Source organism: Enhydra lutris, unplaced genomic scaffold (genome assembly GCF_002288905.1).
Source record: "Enhydra lutris kenyoni isolate GAN:26980312 unplaced genomic scaffold, ASM228890v2 scaffoldscaffold12, whole genome shotgun sequence".
Classification (NCBI taxonomy): Eukaryota; Metazoa; Chordata; class Mammalia; order Carnivora; family Mustelidae; genus Enhydra; species Enhydra lutris.
In genome coordinates, this window is record NW_019154096.1 from 55,772,700 (window position 1) to 55,797,654 (window position 24,955).

Below are 24,955 nucleotides of genomic sequence, written 5' to 3' on the forward strand. Positions count from 1 at the left end.
AGAAAAAAAAGAAAAATGGACACAGGTACTAATACGTAAGGCAACTGAAGTTAGGCTCACAATGAAAACAGAATTTTATAGTTGCAAGGGCTCTTAGAGATCATTTGATCATTTTGAAGAGGGAAACTGCTACAAAAAATCTTACCTGATCAGTTTTCCTATTTTCTGGGTGATTCTGAATGGTTTTATTTCCCTGAAGCCGTCTCTGTTAAAAGCTCATGTGTAAGACTCAGTGTTGAGAAGCCACTTGCCCTTAGAGCCAGTTAATGATGGGACAAACAATTTTGAGCCAGTGTTCTAAAGTATCAACATATATCTTATGAAACAAAGACTGAAGACATATAATACATAAGAGTACGGAGCAATAAAATAGCACAAAGGCTTTCATCAACTCCAGAGGACTGACTTACCAAATTCTGCAGTTAGTTAATGTCTGAATGAAATAAATTCCATATTGACCATTCAAGTCTTTATGGTTCAAAAGATGTTAGTGTCTACGTTTTTTAAACTGTAATTTGAATGCCACTTGTAAAAGAAGTATGTCTGTAGAGTTTCATTTTTTAATTTCTCCAGATCTGAACATGTTAAGACTTGCCATTACACTGCCAAAAGCTTATGATTCATTTCAGCAGAAGTAGCTAGGAATGAGGAGAGGGTGGGAGTGTGAGTGTACCAATTTTGTATGACGCAAAAAGGGAGATGAAGTAGAAAGGAGGATATTTTTAGATTCCCCCTTTGAAACAAAAACAGCTTAAATCAGGTGATTTGTTTACTTTAAAATAGGAAAAAATAACCAAAAATCAGATTTGGAATTCCTGAAAGACACACAATCTTATTTTAGGAGAATAATTGCTATAATTGCAGGTTATTTTCTTAAAATACCTGAACAAATGCTTTCTAAAAATATAACTCCACAAGGACAGAAAAAGGTATTTACACCACAGAGCACTTGAACACCAAAGGAATTTGCTACTTCCATGTAACCTATGCAGTAGTATTTAAAGAATGTGCTGGTAAATTTAGTGCCCAAGTCAGAAATAAGGAAGAGGAAAGAAATGGACATGTAATTTACTTTCAGTAGGTATAAAGTTCTTTCAGTTTCATTCATTATTCAACAAAAATTTATGGAATTGGAAGACACTGAGTTTGACACATGGGATGTAAGGGTGAACAAGAACCAGTCCCTGCCTTCAAAGCGCCCTGGCCTAAAGAGACAAACATACACATATCCTCACATATACACATTTTCACACAGAAAAGTACCCACACATACCCATATACACATACATTCACATACCTATACATACATTCACACAATATATGTACGCATGCTCATACACAAATATACATACATGTATACTCACATACATATACACCCAGAAATACACACCCACATACATGTGTGTTTGGGAGTTAAAGACATAGAGACAGTGAGTAGAGAGTATGTTTTCAAATTAAGAAGGGCAGGAGAAAGAAATCTCAGTGCTAACAGTCCTGTGAGACAGCTATTACAGAAGCTCAGAAATGCTAAGGAAATGGTCTCAAAGGAGTTGCTAAATGCTAGGGAGTATGGTTTCCCAAGATTCAGATTTAAGTTCCAATCTGCCGTTATTACCTCTGAGGCAATGACCATGTTATTTAACTCTGTCTCAGTTTTCCTTGCTTTTCTATCAGGTCAGCAATAACACCGGCCTCACTGGTTTGATAGGAGGTTGAGATGAGATGATAGGTGAAAACCACTTAGCACTTAGCCTGGCATGTAGTAACCACTCAATACATTTTCAATTTTTGATGATATCCTAATGGTTATCCGTGAAGGTTAGTCATCTCGTAAATTGTGAAGACGGGTCTCCCCTCACCCAGGTGTTAGTGAGAATGTTTTAAACTATTTTTAAGGTGGGTGGAGCCAAAATTTGTGTACTAAATGAATACATGGCTGCTGCTTAAACTTCACTTTTAAGGGTTAAAAATTCAAGGAAGCCAAATTATAATTTATAAATAAATAAACATCTCGATATCATGGTCATAACTGGGAAAATCTAAATCTGTCTACATGACATCTCCTCGGTATTATTAAATAATTTCTGTGGCTATAACTTCATGGAAAAAATGTATAAGCTATTATTAACTCCACGATCATCTCACCAAAACATGTTAGACTTCATCACCTCATTGATACAATACTAACATCATTTGATATTATTGATTGATATGATAAGTAGGAAATAAAGGCAGCCAACATACATATGGAAAGGGGTTACACCACTAATTATCAGATAATTGCATATTAGAGGTTATTTTGGGTTATCAGCTTGGCAAACATTAAGAATATGGGACAATCCCTTGGTGCTATTGAGGGTATGGTAAAACTGGCACTCTCATACGTGGTTGGTAGAAGTATACATTAGCACAACCTTGTAGAAGCCAATTTGGGAAAAAGAAGTTCTAATATTAATATAGTCTTTGACCCAGCAATTCCACTTGAATTTTGTAGTAAGGAAATGTAATACACAAATAAAATACAAAGATGTTTGTACATGCATGCTCACTGCAGTGTTATGATGTCCCAAAATTGGAAACTACCTATACACATAACAGTAAAGAAATGGTTAAATAAATTATGGTAGAGCTGTACACTGGGACTCCCTGCACCCATTAAAAAGGATTAGACTGATCTATTTGTCAAGGAAAGATGTCCATGATCCATACTGGATACTATTTTTATATTTAAAAAGTGTATGCATTGGGGTGCCTGGGTGGCGCAGTGGGTTAAAGCCTCTGCCTTTGGCTCAGGTCATGATCTCAGGGTCCTGGGATCAAGCCCCTCATCGGGCTCTCTGCTCAGCAGGGAGCCTGCTTCCTCCCTCTCTCTCTGCCTGCCTCTCTACCTATTTTGTTATCTCTGTTTGTCAAATAAATAAATAAAATCTTAAAAAAAAAAAGTATATGCATAGAAAAAATATGGTTAAATATATCTGTATAAGTCTATCTAACTTTTTAAAAGCAGCCTTATTATGGTTTAATTTATACGCCATAAAATTTCCCATTGTAAGTGTACAATCGAATCATTTTTAGTCAATGTATGGAGTTGTGCAATAGTCACCACGATCCAGGAGTGCCTGGATGGTGCAGTCAGTTAAGCATCCAACTGTTGGTTTCATCTCAGGTCATGATCTCATGGTTGTGGGATCTGGTGGCCTGTGGGGCTCCCATCTTCACACTGTGCACTCAGTGGGGAGTATGCTTGGGATTCTCTCCCTCCCCTTCAGTCCCTCTCCATGCTCTTGTGTATGTACACGTGCTCTCTCTGAAATAAATAAATCTTTAAAAAAATGACCACCATCCAGTTTTAGAACTTTTTTGTTACACACCCACCCCCAAAGTTCCCAGATGCTCATAGGCTTAAATATCACAGTGTCAGGATGGAGATGAAGTCGGGGAGGGGAAAGCGGGAGGAGAGAATGACAGGCAGCTTTGTAGTTTATAATTTCTGTATTATTTGAATTAATTTACAACAAGGATATGCTTGCTCTCTTTTAATTTGAGAAAACAGTAAAGGGTTTTCCGTTTTGAAAAGAACAAAAAAAAAAAAATAGGAAACAGGTTTATACCCTTTGACCCAAATCTACTTCTGGCAATTTAGTCCAAGGAAATAATCAAATATGTGGAAAAGTATTTGTGAACAAAAGTATTTATCAGTGTTTTATCTAAAACAGAGAAAAGTTCTAAGTAATCTAAATATCTCATGATGGAAGAAAATAATTACTAATAATACTGGAATATGAAAAGTACAGGATGTAAACTCATATATGCAATACAATTTTATCCTGGTTTTAAAAAAAAGCTAATGCACAGCCAAAAAATTCTGTTTGGAAATACTGTATGTATAATAAAATCTTACCAATGGTTATCTCTGGATGGTAGAATTACAGTGCTTTTTATTCCTTGCGCATTTCTTAATTTTCCATAATGAGTATGTTACCTTTACATGCAATGCCACCTACATAAAGGACACTAATTAGAATGGGTTATGATATTGTTTTCACAGGTGTATGCATTTTTCAAAACATTAAATGTTCATTTAAAATACATGCAACTTATTGCATGCCAATTATACCTCAATAAAACTATTTGAAAGACAAGGGGATCTTGAAAAACAAAATCATCATAACCTCACTGAAAGAGGAGTTTATTGTGCCATTTTGGGGCTGGAGGGCAAAATGGTTGGGGGTGGGTGTTATATAGATAGCAACACAACATTTGCTCTGATAACCAACCTACCTTCCTTCCTTCCTTCCAGGGATCTGCCTTCCCATTATATGTCAGGAATGTTGCCAGGGTCTTGGATACCAAGATGAGCAACAAATCACTGCCCTGAAAGAGCTCTCTTCTGCGGGAGGAGGGGAAGGCAGGTCACCAGCGGCTGATTCCAGCCAACGCCCACATGGCGGCCCTAAGCAGTCTTCCACTAAGGCTGTCCAAGGGGGCCGGAGCCAGATCAAGAAGTGAAGTTCTTAGTCAGTGGTTCAGATGGAGTCACGAAGGGTGGCACCAGGGTTACGACTGTGGAAGTGGATAGGAGAAGGTGGATGACCCTCAAGGGAGTGTCGCGGTCATCACTTGAGAAGTGCGCTTAAGCTGTATTTATGTATCAATGCCTCTCTTACCGGCACACTTGTACCAACAGCAAGATCGAAAACAGCGTTTGCCTGTGCAGGCAGCATGTTAAGGGCTTACATCAATTGCCTCATTTATTCTTCGCCACAACTCTCCTGGGTCTGCATTTCACCATGAAGAAACTAAAGCTCGGAGAGGTTACCCGCCCAAGGTCACAGAGCTGGCAAGCTCTGGCTCCCAAGCTCCCAGCCACAAAACAGACTCCCTTCTCACAATACTCTGGGACCCCTTAGAGAGGAAAAGTTCCACCTTCGGGCCCCAAACATCAGCTCCCCTTTCACTCTTTACATAAATTTTCCAGATCCACAACGGAGGCAACATCGGCTAGCACAACCAACAGGGTCGTGTCCACCCGGCAACGCCACTAGAGCGGTGGGCTGACAAGGATTTGGGGCTCGGAGAGCAAACCTGGAGCGACCGTCAAGGGGCCAGGAGCCCCGGCGCCCCTACTGCACGCCCCTCCAGGCGGCCTGCAAGCCCCTCCCCGCCGCCACAGGGCCGAGCTCAACGCGCGTGCGCGGGGCCAGAGGGGACGCCCCCGCGCGAGCGCGCGGTGAGCGGGGCGCGCGGCCGCGTTGCGGCGTCGGCGTCTACGCGCGTTCCAGGACGAGGCTGTGTGGGCTGGGGAGCGAGCGAGGCGGCGGCGGCGCCTCAGAGCCGAAGGGACGCGCGGGCCTCGCGCCGCGGGAGCAGACGGCTGCGGAGGCGACCCTGGGCTAGTGGCCCGAGGCGGGAGAGCTCGGCCTGTCGACTGCCCGGTTCGGGGGCCGTCGGCCGAGTCCCTCGCGCGGAGTGGTTGCCGCCCCAGGAGACTCGCCGTGACACGGGCCTAAGCCGCGGCGACCGCGGACGTCCGGACCGCTCGAACCCGTCGGGCCGGCCCGGGTGGGGACTAGCGTCCGGGCAGGTGCCGCCCCTCGAGGGCCGGCCGGGCGCCGGGCGCCCACCCGCGCGGCACGCGGGCCGGGCTCGGCGGAGGGGCCGCCCGTGCAGCCCGCAAAGGGCCCCCCCTCCTCGCCGGGAGGGCCAGAGCGGGAGTCGCGCCCCGCCCTCCCGGGGCACGGCCCGGCTGGAGCGGCGGGAGCCGGGAAAGCCCGCGCCCGCGGTCGCCGCCCGCCCGCCGGGCTCGCGCGGAGAAGAGGGAGGAGAAACTTTGCCTTTTATTGTTGCCTTTAGTCCTTAAGTGCAAGGAACTCTGCCAGGAGGAAAAATGTCCTTCTTCAATTTCCGTAAGATCTTCAAGTTGGGGGGCGAGAAGAAGAAGAAGCAATACGAACATGTGAAGAGGGATCTGAACCCCGAGGAGTTTTGGGAAATTATAGGAGAACTGGGGGACGGAGCCTTTGGAAAAGTGTACAAGGTAAGAAGGAGAAAATGGGAAGTTGCACTTGTAAGATAAAACTGCCCCTGGTCCGGAGTGGCACGAGGATTTCTCGCTCGCCGGGTCCGTTTCCCGTCTCTTGCCCCTTCTTTTGACTTCGTAAAGGTACATTAGAACTTTATTGATGTTCTCATCCAAGGAGTCGCTAAGACCGGAGGGTGTAAGGTTGAACAAAATGGGGCCTGTTTGTAGTTGAGACTGATAGCTAAAAGGAGGCAGGGTTATAGAGTCGCCTCTGTCAAACTTTAAAGGAAACGACGGTGTTCGTTAATTTAAAGGAGGGGTCTGGTTTTTAAAATCAGAAACTCGGTTTGCTTTTCAGTGGATTTATATTTGTCTGTAGCTGTTCGCATTCATCTAGTATGCCTGGACTAAAGCAGTTCCCTTTTTAGGGTCCAGGGGCATGTAGTTGGTTTTATCTATGGCTAATACACAGCCAGTCTCCTTGGATGAGAGCAAAGTGATTGCTGATTGCAGGCTCTTCTTCAGTTGGTTGCTTGACAGCATGCTATAAAACGGAATGGAATTTCTGATCGAAATTTTCCAGAAGAAAACCTGCATCTGGTACTAGTTTCTAAATATAATTACAGCAGTCACTGACTAGAAGTCAATACTGGTGCTTAAGAAATTTTAAAAATACCCATATTTGCAGACATATTTTTATATGTATTTATTTCAGTTGAGTTTTGATGTCTCAACGTGAAGGATTAGCGTTAACTGTTTGTTACTTCATAAGCAGTATATGAATGATGTCATTGGAATATTTTCATCCTGAAGGGTGAGGTTTTTATGAGACACAGTTCAGGAGGAAGGACCCACAGGGTTGCCTAGAAGTGAAAACATAAATAACTTACTTTTGTACAGGGTTTTGCAGTTTTTAAGTCACTTTCACATAATTCGGCCCCCCACCCCCAGACCCTGAGACTCAGAAAATTTTTAAAGTCACTTAAGTCACAGTCTAGATTTGAACTCTCATCTTCTGACCCTGTACTTACTGTTGTTTTTTACTTACTGTCCATTGGTGGAAAGGATAACATTTTTCTCCTAAGTATCATCACACTTCTGCCTTTGCCCTGCCTCAAATGCCTGTCACAGCTCCCAGTCCTTATTTTTTCACTTAAGCTGGAATAGCCACTCCTCTCTGTGTGCTTTCAAAACATGTTGTCACATGGCTACTATAGCACTTGTTACATATTGTAGTTAATGATAAAACTAGGGCCCAGAATTATGATACACATTTGTGTGATATTCATGTATTGCCTGAGCACATGGTGCATCTCTGTATCTGTTGGATTGAAAGAATGTTTGTTACCTGCATGTGAATGTTATGGAAGCTCTCCTATGCTGTCAACGTTGGCAAAATAAACTTCAGTGTTTGTGTGGATTGCAGCAAGAGCTTACAGTATAGTCTAAGTAAGACAGGAAGAGCTTTTAGTGCTGTGGGAAGATCACTTTTGGGAGTCGAGAATTGTCTTTTAGTGCTAGCTGTCACAAACAAGCTTTGTGGTCTTGAACAGAACACTTAACTTCTGTGGGTCTTCATTTTCTTAGCTGGAAATTTCTGCATTTCCTAAACATTTGTTTAGGTTCCTTCATGAATTATGATACCATGAGTATGCAGTTATCTAAGAAAGGCAAAAATAAATCCTCAGGGCATCTGGAATCCAGTAGTTAGAAGGCGGTAGGTGATTATGGGCAGTTTTCATGGTATAAATGTTTTATCAAATAGAAACAGTGTAGTATTAAGACACTGGCTCTGGAGTTGGACTACGTATGTGGGCTCTCTCAATAGCAGCCTGTGACCTTGGACAAGTTCCTTAACCGTTCAATGCCTCACTTTTCTCATCAGTAAGACTTGCTTGTCAGTGTGTGAGAACTAAAGGAATAAATGTAAGGCATGTGGAAAGGGCTCAGCGAGTGGTAGGAATTACTATTATTACATTAAGAGCTCAGAAGTAAAATAAGGGATGAGACAGGAAAAGGGGCCTACAAAGATAGTAAACCATTTTCTTGTTTTCCCATGGCACAGGCAGATTGTGGGGATTTCATTTTTTTTTTTTTTTTAAAGATTTTATTTATTTATTTGACAGAGAGATCACAAGTAGGCAGAGAGGCAGGCAGAGAGAGAGGAGGAAGCAGGCTCCCTGCTGAGCAGAGAGCCCGATGCGGGGCTCGATCCCAGGACTCTGAGATCATGACCTGAGCCGAAGGCAGCAGCTTAACCCACTGAGCCACCCAGGCGCCCCGGGATTTCATTTTTTAATGACACTTTCTGCAAAATGTAACATATCTTCCTATAGTGAAACGTCAATTGAAATTTTTCTGAAAAAATAAGAGGCTTACCCCATGTAGTTGAACCCTACAAAATTGTGGTAAAGATAATATTTGTGAGCTTGATTACTATTTTAGGGTGATATTTAAAGAGTATGTGTTCTTTGCATTTTACTTTTTCATTTCACTATTCTATACTTCCAAGGAATGGGCTCAGATTTTTTTTTTTTAAGAAAATTTAAAATTTAAGCTTACCTGGCCTGCTTTGCCTTTTTCCTAAAAGTTTTTTTGTTTTCCAAGATCTCTAGAAATTTTAAATTTATAAACTTCCTTTTTGTGGAGGAACAAGCTAGCAAACCTTAATATTGTATGTAGTAGTATGTAGTAGAAAACTGTTTCTAAAATGATTCTGTCATTTGCTCATAAATATTAGTAATTGTTACAAAGATCAATGGTGAACAGGCAATCATCTCATGTACATATTTAGTTTATTTGAAACATTTTTCTGTCATACAGTTGTATTCCTTCGACTCCGTTCAGCACTATTCAACTGTAACAGTTACTTTCTTGCCTGAAAAATCTTCACTATTTTAAATTTATTTTCTCTTTTAAATGTAGTATTATTTAACTTATGAACGAAGATACGTAATATCTCTCACAGTTTTTTATGTTTGGATTGACATAAAATCATGTATTGAATAGAAACTGAATTCCTGACTGTGTGCGGGATGAAAGTGATTCTTTTTATGGCCCTGATGGGCATGTGCCTTTTTTCAAAAAATAGTGAAATATGCATGTGAGGTTCATCTTTATCACCTACAGCTGTAGTTTATTTCCATTTTGCATGGATTCCATTTTATGATTCTATCACCATTATTTACCATTGTACTATTAATGGATATATCATTCCTTTCCAGTTTTGGGCTGTTATACACAGTTCTGGTGTATTTATATAAAGTTTTGCTAAGAGTTAACTCTGGAGGAGAATTGCTGGGTTATAGAGTAGTGTAACTTTAATATCACTAGTGATACCACACTGTCAATTTACATACCCACCAGGAGTGTATGAGTATTTCCTTGCTCTGCATCTTCTTTTCCACATTTGGTATTGTCAGAATTTTTAATTTTTGACAATCTGATGTGACGTTTTTCATTATGGTTTTAATTCATCTTTCTCTGACTACTAAGTAATTCTTTTATAAGCTTATGGGTAATTGGATTTCCTCTTTTGTGTTCAAGTTTTTAATTCATGTTCCTATTGGATGCCCTTTTCTTGTTTATTTGTAGTGTATTCTGGATTTTAACCATTTACTAAATATATCCTTATTTTGTGACTTGTCTTTTCATTTTCTTTATGGTGCCCTTTTATGAATAGGAAGTTCTTGATTTTAATGTGGTGCAATTTGTCAGTTTCTTTGTTTCAGTTAATACTTTCTGTACTGTATTTAAGAAATTATTTCCTAACCTGAGATCATGAAGATAACCCCTTGTATTGTCTTCTAAAATCTTTATGATTTTGCCTTTAACAGTTAAGTTTCCATTTCACCTTGAATAGGTTTTTATAAATGGTTTGAAGTAGGGTTCTAATTTCATTTTTTTACCTTGTCTGAATGCCCAGTTATCCCAGAACCCATCATTAGGGGTAAACTTTTTTTTCTCACTACTTTTCAGGGTCCTATTATATAACATCTGTTTCTGTGATCTCGATTTTCTTCCATTGATCTGTTTCTGTACCATTTCTTACTTAGTTAGGAAAGCATTAAAGTCCTCTGCTAGAAGACAACTTCCCCATGTTCTTCATCAACAGTATCTAGTATGTCCTTGGCTCTTAGTGCTTGCATGTACATTGTAGAATTAGCTTAAGTTCCACAAAACCCTACTGTGCTTTTTGGAGAGATTTTATTAAAATTATAAATCAATTTTGAAAAAATATCTCTGATATTGAGTTTTCCTATTTATGCGTATGTTTAACCTCTAGGTCTTTTTTAGTATTTCTCAATAATGGATTATAATTTTTCTTCCTAGAAGTGTTGGGAGCTCAAACTGCTTCCAGAGTGTCTTTTTTTTTTTTTTTAAATGGATTTATTTATTTGTGGTGGGGAGAGAGAGAGAAAGAAAGAGAGCAGGATACAGAGCATGAGTACACGGAGGGCCAGAGGGAGAGGGCGAGAATCTTCAGTGGACTCCCTGCTGAAGCACAGAGCCTTGACAACCCGATCTCACAACCCTGAGATATGGCCTGAGCTGAAGTCAAAAGTTGGACACTTTTTTTTTTTAAATTTTCATGTATTTGAAAGAGAGCAAGTGAGCGAAAGACAGAATGAGCAGGGAGAGGGGCAGTGGGGGAGGGAGAAGCAGGCTCCCCACTGAGCGTGGAGCCCAATGTGGGACTCAATCCCATACCCTGAGATCACAGCCCAAGCTGAAGGCAGACGCTTAACCAGATGCTTAACTGACTGAGCCACCCAGGCACTTCAAGAGTGTCTTAAATGCTTTGTATTTCCTTTTGGAGTTTCCTGTTTGTTTTGGTTTTATATAGTATTGAGTTAGTCTTCTGAGAAAGGATCCATGGGAAGGTACTTTTTAAAAAAACTTTGTCTTTCTGAATACATCTTTATTATAATGTTATGTTTGATATATAGTTTGGTTATAGAATTCTAGTTCAGAAATAAGTTTATCTGGGGCACCTGCCTTTGGTGGGGTGCCTGGGTGGCTCAGTGGGTTAGGCCTCTGCCTTCAGCTCGGGTCATGATCTCAGGGTCCTGGGATGGAGCCCCTTGTCAGGCTCTCTGCTCAGCAGGGAGCCTGCTCTCCCCCCACTCTCTGCCTACTTGTGAGCTCTGTCTGCCAAATAAATAAACTATTGAAAAAAAAAAAGCATCTGCCTTTGGCTCAGGTCGTGATCTGACTCGGGGTCCTGGGATCAAGCCCTGCCTCGGGGCTCCCTCTTCAGTGGGGAGCCTGCTTCTCCCTCTCCCTCTGCTCCTCCCCTTGCTTGTGTGCTCTCTCTCTTCTCTCTCTAACTAATAAATAAATAAAATCTTAAAAAAAAAAAGAGCCCCATGCTATTTTGTTTTGTGATTCTTTGTGGTCTTTTTCTTATCATAGCTTTTAAGATTTCTTTTAATCCCCTCCCTGTTCATGGTGATACATTTTTTTTTTTAAGATCTTATTTATTTATTTGAGAGAGAGAGAGAGAGTGCACGCATGAGAGGGGTGAAGGTCAGAGGGAGAAGCAGACTCCCCATGGACCTGGGAGCCCAATGTGGACCTGATCCCGGGACTCTGGGATCATGACCTGAGTGAAGGCGGTCACTTAACCAACTGGGCCACCCAGGCGCCCGGTGATACAAACTTTGATACAGGTTTTCCCTGTGCTTTTCATTTTGCTGGCCTCTTGGTTAGTTCTTTCAATCCAAAACCCATATCCTTTGGTTCTGTGACATTTTTATATTATTTATTTGGATCAACCCCCTAGGTAATGGTTTTTGCTATGGTCTCAGGATTTCCCATGTTTCTATATTCAGTGGATACTTACACCATACTTTTATTCTCAGACGCATTTGAGACATTTGACCAGTCCTTTTCTTTAAAAAGCTCATCTTTTGGTTTTTAGATCACCACATTTTTTTATGTTTTTCCCATTTCTGTGTCTACTCCTTGGACTTTTGCTGGCTTTTTTTCCTTTTTTGACTTTTAAGTATTGGGCTACCACAGGACTTGGGTATAGGCCCTGTTTTCTTTTTCTTTTCCTATGAGAGTCCATCTTCTCCCGTGGCTTCAGTTACCGTCTAAATGCAATTTATGTCTCTATTCCAGGACCTCTTCCCTTTTGAATTCTAGATGCAAGTATCCAAGTATCTATTAGAGATTTCCACTTAGATATCCCACAGTTTTCTTAAACAGGTCCAAAATACAAACTAACTGAACTCTTGATGTCAGCTCCATATTTGCTTCTTTTATGTTCTCTGTTCAGTAATTGACATCTTTATCTACCAGTTACATAGGCCAGAGACCTGGAGGTCATTCTTAACACCTTCTGCTTCCTTACCTACCAAACCCAATGTAATTACCAAGGCCTGTTAATTCTATTAAATATTTCGTGAATTATCTTTTTTCTTCACTGTCGCAGTACTATTCAAAACTGCCATTACCTCTTACCTAGACTACTGCAAGTTATTGGTGCATTTTGAGCTTCATATAAATGTGATTATTTATGTGTTCTTTTGTGTCTAGCGTTTTTTGCTCAACAGTTTAATTTTTTCTGTATAGGCATCCAATTATCCTGGCACTATTTACTGAAAAGTCTATCCTTTTCTTACTGCTTTGCAGTGCCTCCATCATATATCAAGTGTCCATATACATGGTATAACTTATTTCTTTAGGACAAATTCCTAGAAGTAGAATTGTTAGGGCACAATAGAAATCATTTATTAATGCTTGCTATGAAATTATCCTAGAAAAGTTGTGCACATTTTTTTTGCAAATTTATTTTTCAATTAATTTTTAAATATACAATAAAGAATGTCTATTTATTATAAAAATTAACTTACTAGAAATAAATTTAGTCTTCTTGACCATTACTCCAGTTACTGTTCCTTCTTTATATCCATAGTTGTACCTATTACCAGTTTCATATATATACTTCCAGATTATTTTTGTGTGTACTTTTATATGTGTACATGAGTTCTACCTGTTAAGACAGCCCAACAGTGGTCTATTTCTGTGCCTTTCTTCCTTAACCTGAATTCAGTGTTCTTATTCTTTAAAAAAAGTTATTTGGTTTTTCAGTGGGCAAAGTATCAGTTTATTTCATTTTACATTTCTTTGATTTCTAGAGAGAGTACACATTTAAAAAAATAATTGAATTATTCATATTCTAATAGAGTGTTTTCTTGTTGATTTGAATGTACTTTATTATTAATTTTTTAAAGATTTCGTTTATTTGGCGGGGGGAGCACTGGTTGAGGGGAGAGGCAGGGAGAGAGAGGGACAAGCATACTCCTCACTGAGTAGGGAGCCCTATTCCGGGGCTCGACTCCAGAACCCCAGGATCATGACCTGAGCTGAAGGCTGACTGAGCCACCCAGGTGTCCCTGAAAGTACTTTTTATGTACTATGGAAATGAATACTTTATCATAGATGCTGCTGTTAGTTTATAGTTACCTTAGTTTATGCTGCCTTTTTTTTTTTTAAAGATTATTTATTTATTTATTAGAGAGAGAGAGAGAGATCACAAGTAGGCAGAGAGGCAAGCAGGAAGAGAGAGAAGAGGAAGAAGGCACCCCGCTGAGCTGAGCAGAGAGCCCGATGTGGGGCTCGATCCCAGGACCCTGAGATCATGACCTGAGCCGAAGGCAGAGGCTTAACACACTGAGCCACCCAGGTGCCCCCTGTGCTGCTTTTTTTGATATAAAGACATACAATATTCCTTAATCTAGAAGATCTGTCAGTGTGTTACTTTGTTCTTGTTTTTTCTTTGCTTTCATGCTTAAGAGAAATCTTTCCTACCCAGAAATTAGGTAAATATTTATACATTTTTCTTGACTTTTTAATAGTTCAGTTATAAAGAATTTTACTTTTAATTCATCTGGAATTTAATTTTCTCTATGGATTGATATGAGGCTCCATTTCTACCCGAAAAAACAAAAAAAAGTATATTTATCATTTCCAGAAATTTAAATGCTATTGTTTTGAAAGTATAGCAAAGTATAAAGAATATATAAAAAAATTTTACCATCCAGATAATTTTTGTTAGCAGTTTTTTAAAAACTCAAGGGGGTAGGGGCGCCTGTGTGGCTCAATGGGTTAAAGCCTCTGCCATCGGCTGGGGTCATGATCCATGATCCGGACCCTGATCGAGCCCCGCATTGGGCTCTCTGCTCAGCAGGGGGCCTGCTTCCCCCTCCCCCTCTGTCTGCCTCTCTGCCGACTTGTGATCTCTGTCTGTCAAATAAATAAATAAATAAAATCTTAAAAAAAAAACAAACTCAAGGGGATATTAATATGGTTAGATTTTGAGCAGTACAAAAATGAGAAAATTAAAAAATGAAAGCCTTCCCCACCAGTTCTTCTTCCCAAACGGGAAAGAATTCTTGTTAAATAGGTTTGTTACTAGTAGTTATATTAATATAATTCTGAAACTACCTTTGTATATATTATAGGATAGAGCAAATGAGTTGATATATTGATGTTTTAGAAACTAGGGTTGAAGTTCTGGGAGAAAGGAGTTAGAAACTTGGAATAGGGAAAAGATGAGGAAGAACTCCGTGACGTTGATTTTTGAATTTGCAATTTCAGTTTTTTAGATAATAAATATACATACACACATACACACACACATATTTCTGTTCTTTCTGAAGTGGCCTACAAATAATTATACTATGACTGGTATTCCCAGCTCTTGGCTTCTTCTTTTTTTTTTTTTTTCTTTTAAAGGGACTTTAAATATCTGTTATTTAAGTTTTATTTATTTTTAAGTAGGCTCCGTGCCCAACATGGGGCTTGAACTCACAACCCTGAGTTTAAGAGTCACATGTTCTACCACCTGAGCCAGCCAGGTGCCGAACTAGCTCTTGGCTTCTAAATACCATTCCCCACTAAAAAGAACCAGAGCTCATTGAAATGGCTCATCCAGGTGTAGCGTAGGAAAGTACAGAAATGATAAAATTGAAAAGTGTGAAAGCCTTCCCACTAGTCCTTTTTTCCCCAAAGGAGCCTGGAATATGCCAGAAAGCAAGGACATGCTCAAAAACTAATGGGGACAGACCAGAGATTCACAATAGTTTGAACAAAAAAAAATCAATGACAAAATAGTAACTTAATAGAAGAATGGTAGTTAATATACACAGATTGATAAAACTAGAAAAACCACTGTTTTGCAACCTTACTATAATAATTCAGGCAAAGATTATTGATAGATGCTAAGATCATTGTGTGAAAAGTTTTGGAGGAGCAGGATTTATATACATGGTTTGAAAGTATCACCCTATAAGGGTACTTTTTACATTAGAGAGATCTTGTGTGTACTGTCTTAAGTGATCAAATAAGGTTAATGACCAGTAATAGGACAAACTGTCATTATGTGTTTTCTGATGTAATTCGATAGGAAATACATAATCATCTAATGTAGTATTCTTGTCAAAAATAGTTAACTTAAATCTAATATAAAGAACAAACAAATCCAGATAATGGACATTCTACAGATAAAAGGTTAGGGGCGCCTGGGTGGCTCAGTCAGTTAAGTGCCTGCCTTTGATCCAGGTCACAATCCTGGGGTTCTGGGATCCAGCCCTGTGTCAGGCCACCTGCTCAGCATGGGGTCTGCTTCTCCCTCTGCCCCTGCTCCTCTTATCTCTCTTACTCATTCTCTTTCTCAAATAAAGTCTTTAAAAAAGAATGTTAACAATAAAGGATTTTTTTAAAGACATTTGAGGAAGGACAGCTTAGTCTTTTGAGCATCCAACTCTTGGTTTCAACTCAGGTCATTAATGTCATGGGTCTTGGGGTCAAGCCTTCTGTTTGGGCTTCCCGCTCAGTGGGGTGTCTGGAAGATTCTCTCCCTCTGCCCCACCCCTCATGTGTGCTCTCACTCTCTCTCTCTCTCTCTCTCTCTCTCTCTCTCAAATAAATAAATAAATAAATCTTTAAAAAAGTAAAGACAGGGCGCCTGGGTGGCTAAGTGGATTAAAGCCTCTGCCTTCAGCTCAGGTTAGGATCTCATGGTCCTGGGATTGAGCCCCCGCAGCGAGCTTGCTGCTCAGCAGGGAGCCTGCTTCCTCCTCTCTCTCTGCCTGCCTCTCTGCCTACTTGTGATCTCTGTCTGTCAAATGAATACATAAATAAAATCTAAAAAAAAAAGTAAAGACATTTGAGGACATTTGAATATGGAATAATATTAGATATTAGATCTATGTTAAATTCTTTGGGCATGATAATTGTGGTTATGTTGGAGAATGGCTTAGTTCTTGGTGGACACATGCTGAAGTTTTGGAAATTGAAGTGCAGCTTACTTTCCATATGGTATAGTAAAAAAGAAATACCTGTATGTGTGTGTCTGTGTGTACATATCTATATGTAAAATATATGTGTATGTATGCTTGTGTGTGTATATGAGAGCCAGAGTACCAGATGTGACAAAATGTTAATAGTTGGTGACTTGGTGAGGGTTAATATGAGTGTTCAGTGTTCAGTTCATTCACTTTCTCTGTAGGTTTGAATATTTCAAAGTGAAGTAAGTACTTTTGTTATTAAACATTTTAAATTGAGGTGTAATTGATATATAACATTATATTAGTTTTGGGTGTACAGTGCAATTATTCCATATGTGTATATATTGTAAAGTGATCACAATAAGTCTAGTTAACATTTGTCACCTTACATAGTTACAAAAACGTTTTTTCTTGTGATGAGAACTTTTAAGATCTAGTCTCTTAGCAACTTTAAAAAAAAAATTTTTTTTTTTTTAAGATTTTATTTATTTATTTGACGGGAGAGAGACAGTGAGAGAGGAAACACGAACACGGGAAGGAGGAAAGGGAGAAGCAGGCTTCCCACTGAGCAGGGAGCAGGATGTTGTGGGGCTTCATCCCAGGATCCTGGGGTCATGACCTGAACTGAAGGCAGATACTTAACAACTAAGCCACCCAGGCACCCCTCTAGCAACTTTTAAATATACAGGGCAGGGGCACCTGGGTGGCTCAGTCAGTTAAGCGGCTGCCTTCTGTTGCAGTCCTTCTGGGATCAGGCCCTGTATCAGGCTCCAGGGAGCTTGTTTCTACCTCTCCTTCCGCTGTTCCCCGTGCTTGTGCTCTCTTTCTCTGTCGAATAAATAAAAATCTTTAAAAAAAATAAATATACAGGGGCGCCTGGGTGGCTCAGTGGGTTAATAAATAAATAAAGCTTCTGCCTTCAACTCAGGTCATGATCCCAGGGTCCTGGGATGGAGCCCCTGGAAGTCTGCTTTCCCCTCTCTCTCTCTACCTGCCTCTCTGCCTACTTGTGATCTCTGTCTGTGATATAAATAAATAAAGTCTTTAAAAAAAAATTCAGTACAACATTGTTAACTATAGTTACCATGCAGTATATTCCATCATTATGACTGGCTTTTTTAATAACTGGTAGTTTGGTACTTTTGACCTCCTCCACCCATTTCTCCCACCCCTTACCCCCTGCCTCTGGCAATCACCGGTCTGTTGTCTGTGTCTATGAGCTTGGTTTTTTGTTTTTACATTCTGCGTATAGGTAAGATCATATGGTATTTGTCTTTATCTGTCTGACTTAACCTCACTTAGCATAATGCTTTCAAGGTCCATTTATGTTGTCACAAATGGACCCGCATATACTGGGTCATACTTTTAAATACTTTGCACCATTATTTTATTTCACTTAATAGTTCTCCTTTTCACATTTTTCCCTCCCTCTATATATTCATTCATTTTTTTTTTCTCCTTTTTTCTATGAAAGGAAAAAGTCTCCTTTCAGGCAGGTGACTACTTATACTATACTGTGAAAATTATTTGGCATTTATTAAATATTATGCCTTTTATTCAATATCACATGAAGTCCAGATTCCTAGCACATATATATTTATATTTTAAAGAGGTAGCTGAAACTTTGGACTGTAAAAATAACTTTAACATGCTGGCTTTCTGTTTTCTTGTACATTTCATGGTGAGTTTCTTACCTTAATAGCTGGTGCATTTTGGTCCTTTATAATTTTAGTGTTGAGAATATTTGTGTGGAAATGATCTTTGCCATGTAAACACCTTTATTTTTCTTGAATGAATTTTCAGAAGTGTACTCTTTGTCATTTAAATTTTTTTTGTAATTGCCTTTTGGGTTCTCTGTTTTCCGTTTTTACAACTATGCGATCTGTGCAGATTTTTATCAGCTATCTATCACACAGTTGTCAATATGTTTTAGTTTATTCATGCTCCTCAGAGTTAGCAAGTCCTTGAAATAAGTGGGAGGACTGTGTGATCTGAGATTGGTAAAACATTTGGAAAGTGCAGATTTAGCCAATGTTAACTTACTGACATCATTTTGTTGGTGGTTATCTTGACCGATCAATGACTGAATTTTGAATAAATAACCGTAACACTGTAAATAAAATAGTTTCTTGAAATAGAAGGAGAATATAAAGTATATTCTTTTATTTCTGCAGAATTGAGAAAATGACGTGAAAATGATTTTTAAAGAAAGGATTTCTGTAATATTTTGTAAAAATTTTAGAAAAAGCATGTACAGTTAGTCCTCATTATTTGCAGATTCTATATTTGTCTACTTGTTAAAATTTATTTGTAGCCCCAGAGTCTGCACTCAGTGCTTTCATTCATTTGCTTATATGTGCAGAGCTGGGGAAATTGAGTCCCTAGACCTGCACATTCCCAGCTGAGATGGAACTTGTTTTCAGCCCTCACGTCGACTTGACCAGAAGATGGGAGACTGTAGAGGGCAGTGCAGTGTAGTGTAAGAAGTCTGGCTTTGGTGCCAGTTGGATGGGATTTGAATCCCAAACTCTGGCACCTACTTTGGGGCAGCTTCAAGCAAGGCATGTGATACTTTTGAAACTCATTTTCTCTTTTGTAAAATAAAGAGGATAGAATCTACCAGAATGAATTGTATTTAGTATGTAGGATTATGATCTATATGAGAGATGTGTGTTTGTGTACATATTTCTCCTAGGAGCACAGTGGGTCAGTATTTGCTAATTTAGTGTTTGCAATGACTTTCTAGGACATAACTGCCACAAATAATGAAAGTCAGCTGGATATCTTTATTAAGTTATGTTTAATAATTTTACTCTAGGGGCGCCTGGGTGGCTCAGTGGGTTAAAGCCTCTGCCTTCGGCTCAGGTCATGATCCCAGGGTCCTGGGATCGAGCCCCACATCAGGCTCTCTGCTCCATGGGGAGCCTGCTTCCTTCTCTCTCTCTGCCTGCCTCTCTGCCTACTTGTGATCTCTGTCAAATAAATAAATAAAATATTAAAAAAAAAATTTTACTCTAATGCTGACACTTGTTCCTACCAAAATCTTAGCAGGACTCTGAAGAGATCACTAGAATTAGCATATAATTAGAAACAGATAACAACAGTAGCAGTAGTCTAAAAGTATATTATATGCTTTCTTCAGTGCTGTTTCCTTTCTTTTCATTTAATAGCTCTTTGGAACTCTGTAGATATTTTTTACCCAAATACTTCATACTACTCTGTTCCTTCCTTCTCTCATCTGTTATCCTCATCAGTTTTAGAAAGATTAAGGATTATGCCAGCAACTATTAAGTTATTGTCTTTCAGCTCAAACACACCCTTCCATGCTCTGCTTTATAATGCTGTTCTCAGTATTTGCAAACCACATTTCTGCCTTGTCAGCTGCTCACTTTTAGGTTTCACATGTACAGGGTGCTAGAGGTAGGCGGTAGGGAGGAGGAGAAAGAAGGGACTTGTATGGATTTTCTCTTTTGTCTCCTGTGGGGTCCTTTTCTCTCTGCTTTTGTGTTAGTGTGACCACCATCCTAGTAGAGTTGTTCACCCCAGCAACAGCGGTTTCTCTCTGTAGCAGCAGTTGAATCCAGTTTGTAGTTTTCCAGGACTCAAGAGCTGGCCTCATCAATGTCTTTCATAACACCAGCTGTATTTGGCTAGCCCTCTCTTCCTTGAAAGACACCCCAGTCCCACAGGACCCCCTCTTCCAAATCAGAGATGTTGGCACCAGCCAAGCAGCACTTTCTCCTCAGGGATCTGAGTTTCAGCTGTGTAGAACCTTCCCTGCAAGCCTTGGGGTCTTACTGATTCCAGTCTTCTACTTTGGCTCCTCTGGTCCTAAGGATGGTAAGTTTCTCCCTGCACTTGTTACCTCCCTCATCTTTAATATTCTTTCTTTATCTTTTTAGTTACCTACATACTAACATAATTAATAATGATATTAAATTCTGTTGAGATACCTTTTTTATTTCCCTGTGTCTGGACCTTTTCTGATACAAAGATTAAATAAGTTAATAAATAGGAGATTTATAGTGAGATTTTTTATAGCCTGTTTCTTTGCAAAATACTAAAATTTCCAGCTTACATAGCTCAAAAAAACATAATCATTGGAGTCATTAATTTCGATTTGCTCAAGTGATCACCTTCTCAGTGAGGTCTAACTTAACTACCCTCTTTAAATTGTAACCTCTTGGGGCGCCTGGGTGGCTCAGTGGGTTGGGCCGCTGCCTTCGGCTCGGGTCATGGTCTCAGGGTCCTGGGATCGAGTCCCGCATCGGGCTCTCTGCTCAGCAGGGAGCCTGCTTCCCTTCCTCTCTCTCTGCCTGCCTCTCTGCCTACTTGTGATCTCTCTCTGTCAAATAAATAAATAAAATCTTTAAAAAATATATAAATTGTAACCTCTTTCCTGTGTACCTGCCCACTTGACCATCTCCTCATCTTACTACCCTATTTTTTCCATAGTACTAATTGCTAATGTATTTTTTATTTGCCTATTGACTGTCCTCTCCCCACAATTTTTAAGTGCCATGAGGGCAGAGAAATTTTTTATATTCTTTACATTGTCAGTGTCTGGGACAGTGTCTGACATAAAAGGCACCCAATAAGTATTGAAAGGATGATTGATTTTAGCAGATCAGCTCTTGAGTGCACTTTAATGGATTGTGTTACTGTGTTTCTTTCCTACAGCAGATTTTTGTGGAGTGTTGTGTTTGTGTTTCTACAGCTTTGACCAATGACTGTATGTAGTTGATGTTCATTAGCTGTGATATGGATTGTTTAGTTTTTATAGTTTGTTATGGTTGCATGTCCTTATGCACTGGACAGTTAGGGTCTTACCTCTTGTGTTGGTGGGGGGAGGAGTATCTTTGAGTTCTCAACCTTTTGTTCAGATCATCCAAATCAGTAGAATCAATCTCAGTGCTTATTGAATTCTTCTCTTTCTTTTTTCATTCTTTGTCTTTTAGGTTCTTTCTCTGTTTATCCTTTTTTTTTTTTTAACCTTCCCCTTTTGATTAACTGACACCTCTCTGGTACTAAAGAAGTCCTCTAAAATTTTTTCTGTGCTGGTATTTCAATTTCCAGCTGACAATTTTATTAACATATATTTCTTATGGAAGTATTAAATAGTCTTAGAAAATAGGAAGTAATAGAAAGTAGGATTAAAATAAATGAAGATTTAAAAATTACTCATAGGTTCACCACCCAGGGAATAAACTATTAAAACAAGAGTAATATGGGAGGAGATAGTTTTTCTTTTAGAACATAAAACCAGTTCAGGAAATTCATAGATAAGTTATGTTTCCCTGCAGTAATATGGCCATACTCTATTCATGATTCATGAAAATAAAAACATTGAGGGGTGCCTGGGTGGCTCAGTCCGTTAAGCAGCTGCCTTTGGCTCTCGTCATGATCCCAGGGTCCTGGGATTCAGCCCCACATTGGGCTCTTAGCTTGGCAGGGAGTCTGCTTCTTCCTTTCCCTCTGCTGCTCCCCCTGCTTGTGTTCTCTCTCTCTCTCTGTCAAATAAATAAATGAACTCTTAAAAAAAGAAAAGAAAAGAAAAGCATTGATTTTTAGGTGATTATGACTGATCTTTGAAAACTTTATCAATAGAAGTTGTATTTTCTTTAATATCTAGGCATTCATTATTCCATTATCATTTTTATTAACATCTGTTTAGTTATTTCATTAAATCTTTATGTGAAGAGTTTTCATGCTTTTAGGTAGTAGATGAAGCTATTTCTTTTTTAACATTTTATATTTGTTTAAAGTATATTTTCACACATTTACCAATATTTTGGTTTTGATTTTCAGAGTTCTTTAGAAAGAGGTCCTGATAAGTAATCAAGTTATTTTCAAGCAATTATGTAAAATGCACTATATTTTCTAATGTAACTTTTATTTATTATTTACAATAAACCAAATGGTAACATTGTTGGTTTAATTATTACATCCAGAGGAGTGGAATAATGGAGTTTGTCGCTATAAAGTACTTTAGAGATTATCTAGTATTAATTATTTTTTCCCCTTTATGTCATCCATTTATAAGAGAGATCTTAAAAATCTCCAAGGACATCAGTAGAAGCATGCAGAAACTGGATGACTTTTAACCCCATTTGGTCTCTTACCGGGGCTCATATTTTATAGTGTTCCTCTTCAAGGACAGTTCCTCTAGTCTTTTTCCTCCCAAAGTGTTACATGAAAATAATGAGAGTATAGCTTATCTTTCATTGGCTTATTTCCTCTGACTCAGAGGAGGGTGAGTTCTAATTATTGTTGGTTCAACTGTAGTCTCTTTCTTTGAGAGACAAACTTGGTGCCATGTTTCACTAATTATGACAGTTTTTACTTTTTAGCATTTCTGAAATTGGGATATGTCTTTTATCTATAGATAGCTTAGTATTGTTGGCTGAGTGACATTGTGATCTATCTGTCATTGCCTCTGCATGTGAACTTAGTTGTATCCCTAGTGTCATATAGTTGCAGCCCCTTGATGTTTCAATCAGTAAACCTTTTGAAGGAAGAATGTGAGACCTGGTTGTTATCTAAAAATCTTTTAGCACCTTGGTTAAGATCAAGAAAATATCAGCTCTCTAATTGCAAAATGGGAGACTGTGGTTTCAGAGAAAATCTTGGTTGACAGTAGTAGAGAAGCACTGTTTTAAGCCCCAAAGCTTTTAATGGCCAGAGAATGATATCCTGTGGAAAAACAGACATTAGATAACTCTGAGTGAAAAGGTGATTCAAAGGAGTCAAACTTTAAGTATTTTACTTCTTATTTGTGCACAAGGAGAATAGACATACAATAACAATTCTTGTCTAAATGTGTCCGAAAGAGCTAAAGAGGTATAACAGGGGGCGCCTGAGTGGCTCAGTTGGTTAAGCATCTGCCTTTGGCTCAGGTCATGATCCTGGGATGGAGCCCTGCTCAGCAGGGAGTCTGTTTCTGCCTCTTCTTCTGCCCCTCCCTCCAGCCTTGCGCTCCCTCATTCTCTCTCTATCTCAAATAAATAAATAAAATCTTTAAAAAAAATAAAAAGGCATAACATTAAGAGTTCAAAAAGAGGGGCGCCTGGGTGGCTAAGTGGGTTAAAGCCTCTGCCTTCGGCTCGGGTCATGGCCCCAGGGTCCTGGATCGAGCCCCGCATCAGGCTCCCTGCTCAGCGGGGAGCCTGCTTCCCCCATCTCTCTCTGCCTGCCTCTCTGCCTACTTGTGATCTCTGTCTGTCAAATAAATAAATAAAATCTTAAAAAAAAAAAAGTCAAACAATATGAAAAATACAAAAAGTGGATGTGTGGTTTTTGTAAAATTATATCCACTGTGTTTAGTAAGTTGGCTTTTATTCCATTAAGTGTTGTGTTACAGCTACTGTTCCATCTTAAATATTAATTGATTAGTTATTGATTTTAATGGCTACATCATTTTCCATTGTAGAAATGTGCTGAATTATTTAAGCAGGTTCCTGCTAATGAACATTTAGGTTCGTTCAGTTTTCCTTATTATAAATAGTGCTTTGATGAATAATTTTGTGTATGCATATTTTTTATTTTGTATAATTATCTGCTTATGATAATTTTTTTTAAAAAGATCTTATTTTAGAGAGAGAGTGAGCACATGCAGGGGGAGGGGCAGAGGGGGGAGAATCTCAAGTAGACCCTGTACTGTGCACGGGAGCTGATGTGGGGCTTAAATCTTACAACCCTGAGATCATGACCTGAGCCAAAACCAAGAATCAGAGGCTTAACAGACTGTACAACCTGGTGCCTCTTCTTACGATAAATTCTTAAAGTGGGATTTGGACATTATTTATTGAAACTTTTACTAGCTTTTAAGAGTTTGGTATTTTTTTTCCTTTGTTTAAGGTATTAAATGGAGTTTCACTGAAGCAATGATAACATATAATATTGAAATGTCTTTTAAAAACCTAATTACGGTACCTGGGTGGCTCAGTGGGTTAAGCCTCTGCTTTCAGCTCAGGTCATGAGCTTAGGGACCTGGGATCAGGCCCCTCCCCCACCTTCATCAGGCTCTCTGTTCAGCAGGGAGCCTGCTTCCCCCTCTTTCTCTGCCTGCCTTTTTGCCTACTTATGATCTCTCTCTCTCTCTCTGTCAAATAAATAAATAAAATCTTAAAAAGAAAAACCTAATTAGTATTTTAAGATCTGATTCTTAACTTTTCAACAAATGGTCTTGGCTCCTACAGTGTATTTGGAAGCCTTTCATTTATAATAAATGGAAATGAGAAGTTATTCAGCTAAAGAAAGAAAATGGAAAAGTTAAAGTACTAAGTACAAAGAAAAATAACTGATGGAAGTATAGGAAAACTGGAAAGGGTAATGATTCAGGTAAAGAAAGGGCTTTGGCAACAAACCTGGATTTGAATCCTGATTTTGTCTCTTACTACATGACCTTGGGAAAGCTTTTTAACTTCTCTAAGTTTGTATATCCTCTTTTAAGGATAATAATATATCATGCAGTTGTTGTGAGGATTAAACAATAGTAATAATTACACCTAACATGATTGAATCCTTACTGTCTATGGCAGGCATTTTGTTAAATGTTTATATGTATTTTTCTCATTTGGCTAATATATATTATCTTAATTCTCACAAACTTGTAAGATGTTAATATGTCTTATTG

The 24,955-nt window shown here is 39.1% G+C and overlaps 1 protein-coding gene across 2 annotated transcripts in view; it reads left to right on the plus strand.

Moving 5' to 3' along the window:
* The first annotated feature begins 5,666 nt into the window (after positions 1–5,666).
* Positions 5,667–24,955, plus strand: part of LOC111145295 (STE20 like kinase) — a 62,444-nt gene continuing 43,155 nt past the window's right edge. For both annotated transcript variants that reach the window (XM_022500128.1, XM_022500129.1), the window contains exon 1: positions 5,667–6,037. In XM_022500128.1, the coding sequence (XP_022355836.1) occupies positions 5,888–6,037 (150 nt within the window). In that variant the 5' untranslated portion in view covers positions 5,667–5,887. The remainder of the gene's footprint in view (positions 6,038–24,955) is intronic.